The sequence below is a fragment of the Leptinotarsa decemlineata genome, unplaced genomic scaffold, assembly GCF_025532065.1.
Source record: "Leptinotarsa decemlineata unplaced genomic scaffold, Ldec_3_MD MMD2_tig00003335_RagTag_RagTag, whole genome shotgun sequence".
NCBI lineage: Eukaryota > Metazoa > Arthropoda > Insecta > Coleoptera > Chrysomelidae > Leptinotarsa > Leptinotarsa decemlineata.
In genome coordinates, this window is record NW_027412587.1 from 3,018,669 (window position 1) to 3,024,668 (window position 6,000).

The 6,000-nt window shown below is 36.3% G+C and overlaps 1 protein-coding gene and 1 long non-coding RNA gene across 7 annotated transcripts in view; one reads left to right on the forward strand and one right to left on the reverse strand.

Moving 5' to 3' along the window:
• The window catches only part of LOC111504252 (uncharacterized), a 650,330-nt gene that overhangs the window by 304,011 nt on the left and 340,319 nt on the right, over positions 1-6,000 (reverse strand). For all 6 annotated transcript variants that reach the window (XM_074177945.1, XM_074177946.1, XM_074177947.1 and 3 more), the window contains one exon: positions 3,564-3,626. In XM_074177945.1, coding sequence (XP_074034046.1) covers positions 3,564-3,626 — 63 coding nt within the window. The remainder of the gene's footprint in view (positions 1-3,563; positions 3,627-6,000) is intronic.
• LOC111510963 (uncharacterized) overlaps positions 1-6,000 on the forward strand; it is a 68,818-nt gene that overhangs the window by 12,449 nt on the left and 50,369 nt on the right. The gene's annotated exons all lie outside the window — the stretch shown is intronic.

The window sequence follows — 6,000 nt, forward strand, 5'->3', positions numbered from 1 at the left end:
TTCGCCAATCAAGTGAGGCATCATCAGAAGATGTACTTACTAACTGGTTCTTAGCATCGTCTAATGATGCTACTTGGTCAGCAAAACGCATATCACGAGAGAGTATTTTTTTTCTGTTGAGGAAATATTGTTTTCAGAAGATTAATTTTAAGCCAGATGTTCCATTCTACCTTTGAAGAAACAAACACATATTTAATTCTGAAATTAATATGCTGGCACCTAACCGTAATGGCAAGTTAATTCCATCATATTTTCATTCTGTGATCAGATGGGCAATTGTCAAACTAGATTGATTTTACGTTATGATGTGATTTCATGTAGGTGTACTTATATACATTAGAAATATTTCTCATGGGTTGAAGTGCCGTTCTAGCGCCGGATAAACTTCCAGCGCTAAAACACCATTGCGTGCAATAAATGATCTAATCAAAAGGGCTTTAGCTTCAGCAAAATTTCCTGCGAATTTAGAACCCGTAGGCACCAGTCGAGACGACGGAAAACGGCCGGATGGTATGACACTTATACATGGAAAAACGGTGAATCGGGTGTTTGGGACTTTTCTTGTGTGGATACATTAAAAACTTGCCATCTTCCTGCTACTTTTGCAGCCGGTGCTGCTGCCTTATTAGGATAAAGTTCCAAACTACGGAAATATCAGAATTCAGGAAATGATTATATCTTTCTTCCAATAGCTGTTGAAACTTTTGGTGTTTTTGGCTGTGAAGCATTATCTTTAATCAATGAAATTGGAAAAAAGGTAAACAATGAATCCCATAAATCAAGAGCCACATCTTTTCTCATTCAAAAAATTAGTATAGCCATCCAAAGAGGAAATGCGGCTTCTTTTTTATTACTCTTTCTGATTCTTAAAAACTTGATGAAAATTACATATTTCCTGAAAATCAGTTTTATGAAGAAAAGAGAGGTAATAACACACCACTATGGAATTGAAACAAAAGCAAATGGAAAAAATACTTTATCTCAGCAAAATTCTGAAATGGTTTTCAAAGATATTTCGAATTGTCCAGTAATGAATTCTTCAGTCAAAATCCTTGGACTAAATGGGTTGAAAAATATTGGCAGCATCTGTTTCATGAACAGCGTTAATCCAATGTTCATCAAACACGATATGGTTATTGGAGTATTTGAAAAAGGATGAATTCATGAACGATATCAATACTAGTATTTCTTGTGAGAAGGGTGCTTTAATCAGATCGTTTGCAGAAGTCATCAAGGAACTGTGGTCAGAAGATTCATATGATAGAATAGTAAATACAGTCTCCTCAAAATATCAGATTCAAAGTTTTCCTCTTCGATTAATGGATGACGCCCATCTAGACGCCCAGGAGTTCCTTCGTTATCTTTTAAAAGGTTTACATGAAGGCGTTAATAGAATTAATGAAAAACCTAAACCGATCTTAACGGAGATTGATGAAAAATTGAGCGACAGCGGAAATGCACAAGGGTCATGACTCACATATTTGAGGATGCATAACTCTAAAATTGTAGACAATTTCGTTGGTCAATTGAAATTCACGATGAAGTGCACAAACCGTGGACATTCATCAGTAACATTTGATCCTTTCTGGGATTTGTCTCTCTTCATACCACAGAGAACTGACCAAGTGAGTTTGTGGCAATGCATAAGAGAAGAAACTTTGGATGGAAATGAAAAACCGACGTGTTCGAAATGCAAGGAAGAGAAAGTCCCTATCTATTCACAAGATTCCCTGTATTTTTGTAATTTATTTGAAAAGATTATCTCTAAATTTAGAGACAAAATGAATTTTGTCATCGAATTTCCTTCAGAAGGATTGGATATGAACAATTTTGCAGCAAAAAATGTGGCTACATTTTATAATCTATATGCACTTTTAAATCACAGTGTCACTACTTGCAGCGGGTATTACACAGCATACTGCAGATACCCGTGTACTGGCACGTGGCACAAATACAACGATTCACACGTGTCACCTATTTCACCATAATTTCTTCATACTCTTGTACCAAAATATTTGATATTCATATTCAAATATGTATTTGTATTTGTGTACCTGATGAGTTGAATTGTTTAATTATACTTATAATTGTTATTATAGCCAACTAAATTCAACTCCTAACCTGGCCAATATTTGCCGATATTGCCAGATCTTGAATAAAAACAATACCAAAGAAGGTCGATATAAAAAAAGGAAAGTATTCGGTAACTAATTAACAATTCAAAATGAATCGTCTGGGACCAACCTTCGAGACAGCGTGAGGTGATAGCGTGTCATTCACTTCCCTGCTTTTTGACTCACAATTTACTACAGTACAGAGGGTGAGTAGGTTAAGAAATACGTCATGAAAGAGATTGATGAATAATTCGAAAAATATTATTTTATTGTGAAGGAGCACACGACCATACATTTTTTGTTTCCTCGAAATTTAGACTGTGAAAGTTGAGGTTTATTTTTTGAAAGAGTTTTTGGAAAAGGAAAAAACTATTTTGAGGAAGAATATTTAGTAATTATGGTCTAGCTCTAGCTGATGAAACTATCCCGTAATGAAAGGCGTTTCGAATAAAGTTTATAGTGACCTCCTACTCACTCAGTGACTAATCATTTTATGTGAGTTCAGGTATAAACTGATCAAAAACTTGAAATTTGTGAAAATGTTTACAAACTCTTCAAATGCATATGTAATTTATTAATTACTAATTTTCACAAAAGAAAAAAATAATTATGTTTGATCTTTCAGTAATTTTCCAAAATTATTGAATCTATTGATTTTCAAACATCCCTGGTTGACTCACGCATCTCTGCCAAAAGCTGTATGCAAATGTGGTGTTCATACTCAAGAAACTACTTTTATGATCTTTCATTCTTTGGAAAAAGGTTCTCCCCGTTTGTCCAATATAAAGTTTTCGATAAGAGTCACAAGTCAACTTTTATAGGTACTTCAGATCGATTCGACACTGAAGTTTTGTCTTTATCAATTTAAATAAATTTGCCTGAATTATCATTTGTTCTGAAATCCACGTCAAAGTCTTTCTTTTTTAAGAAACGAGCGATATTATTGGTGGGTTATGTCAATGATCTACCACGCTTACTATCATTTCTTGAAATAAATTAGACCTGGTAAACGGCTTGTTTTCATGTTTCTGTAAAGAATGGAGTCGATAATATCTACCTTTCAACCGTTATTGACAGCAATTTGTTCGATAAAACTCAGTACTTTCTGAAGTAATTTTGAATTGTTCGTGAAGCATTCCATTAGATGATGCTATTTTAAGCTGATAGGGATGTGTTGGGGAATTATGTATGAGATGTTTTGTGGCAAATTGCGAAATAATGTTAATTTTTGATTTTAGTAATAGTCAAGTCTACAGAATATTTTGAAATATTCACCTCCATTTCATGAATTCAATCTAATTCTCCATGTATAACTTTTTTGCGATTTGTATCTTAACTCAACAGTGATGAAATACTTCAAATCACCTGTTTCGAGAATTTTTAGGCTCTTGAACTTCTACGTACGTATTCCTATAATACCTTCTGTTATCTTATTCATTTTTCACTCACCTGTTTCGTTGAGACGTTCACGTATGGATTCATCGTTGAAACCCTCCGTTTCGGTTGACATCGCTGAAAAAAAAAGTAGCGTTTACTATTTTGCTGACAAATTATTCTCATTTGTATTGATTTAGTTTTCATTCATTCAGGCATCAATCGATAAGAATTTTATTAATAAAATAATTTTGCATATTAAGACAATTTCCAAAATCCACAAAGTGATATGTTTTCTAAAAATCGTTATTGGTCATTACTCATTCCAAGAAATGCACATTGTTATTCAATTCAAGGAAATGATTTCATGATTTTTCTCAAATCTCTAAAAAACAATCTGTTACAACTAAATTTGTTTTTCTTTTGAACTTTCCTGCGTGCTACGATATTTGAAGTATGTATTATTAACCACAACCGAGTTTAAATGCACGGACACGAGCTAATTATGAAAAAACACATTCATGGCATTTCTAGGTATTGGAGAAAATATGACACCCGAGCAAACTGAACTGAAATAAGAACGCATATTGAGACAAGTAATTTTATGAACTGATGAGGTGGCACTCGTGGAGTGACGCCTCATCCCACGGTGTATGTATCCGTGCCGAAAGGTTGTATAACTATAGGTCCACTTAGTGGACCTACTGTCCGGAAAAGCCTCTCATGTTTCTAGCTTTTGAGCTCAATTTACAAATGAAATGGAAGTTGACCAAACAACGCCAACTGTCCTTCCTGTAACATCGAATCACCCCTTCTGGTTCTGGTGTAGGTGTTTTTAGTCGTAGACCCAGGACAGAGATATCTACCTGCCTAGGAACTTATGCGACTGTATTTCAAGTGGAAATTCACGCCATTGAATTGTGTGCAGAGAGATTGGATAAATCCAACCTCATAAACAAGTCAATAAAAATATTCTCGGACAGTCAAGCTCTTGGCTCCTACCAAGAAACGTCTAAATTGGTAGTAAATTGCCAAAAACATCTCTCCTCGATAGGAAGACTTGACAGATTGTCTCTGGTCTGTATTCCTGACCATACTGGCCTGGAAGGCAATGAAGCTGCTGACTCCCTTGCAAAGGAGAGTGCTGCAAGCAGCTTCATCGGACCAAAACCTGTAATTGACATTGCTTTAGGCCTTGCCAAACAAACATTGAGCATCTGGATGGCAAGAAGATTTATGGACTTCTGGCAGAATCTTCCAGGATTGGCTCACTTCAAGGCGTTTATTCACCCTTCGGAGCTTGATACCAAACAGTTGTTGGACTACAGGAGGGATGAACTACGATGTCTAACAGGCATTCTTATAGCTCACTGTCATTTGAATCAACATATGCAGAGACTCGGACTGTCGGTAGACAGTGTGTGTCGCCTCTGTTTGGAAAATGCCTATACTTTGTGCCTGTCCCGCTGGGGACCGAATCAGAGTTTGGCAGAGCTGTACTCTTACCATCTGACCTGAAAGACCACTCACCGTATAAACTAATCAACTTCGTGGAGAAGCTGGATTTATTTGGTCGAGTGTGAATAGGTGTGTGGCTCACACCTATCAAGATGCAGGAGATTCTAAGTTCTCCGACTCATAAAGAAAGCTAGGAAGAGACTCATCATCCTCTCGAAATCAGGATATCTTTTGAATCTGCCTTTCAAGAAATTATCGGGCAGTAAAATCAGAATCTACATCAGGAGAGGAAACAATCTCTCTCTGAGCAGATCTTGCAAACGTTTCCGCTCACTCAAAGCACAGGCGAAAAAGTCCTTACGGTTCAGATGCCCTAATATGGGAAGATTGCTGCAGAAATCAAAGTGGAAATCTTCCAATATCCGACAACCCCAATAATATACGATTTCTGAGCTGCACATTCCGGTCTGGATAGCTTCAGATTAACCGATTATATCCCACTACTGAGGAAAATTGATCATAGTCCGTCTACTTTGAAGGGAATTATTGTCCACAAGGATATTAAGGCACTGGTATCAGTACGTGTAGGTACTGTGTGCCTACCTCACCGGCGACCGGATCCTGTTTTGATAAGGTTTTCAGCATTTGACAGAGCGTCTTGTCAACTGAATTAAAATATCACTCACCAAATAAAAAAAAACGGCTTCGCTGAGAAGCTGGAGAAATTTTGTTGAATGAAACAGTTGTGAGCCACAATAAGCCCTTGCGGGCAGCAGTTCAGGATTAACTGAATCCGCTCTCTTCAGACCCAAATACCCACCCAGCATTGCATCAAATATTACCAAAAGCTCATATTTCAAATTAGAGCTGCGTGATATAACAGTTGTTTCGAAAATATACTTTATTTCGTGAAATTCAATATTTAAATGAAAGTAGTTGTTTCCAGAGGGCTTTTTCTTCCAGTTTCTTCCACATCTTTTTAAATATTTGATTTCGAAATTAATCGCTTTCTTCCTTTCTTTGGAAGATGCCTACATTTTTTATATAAAGATGG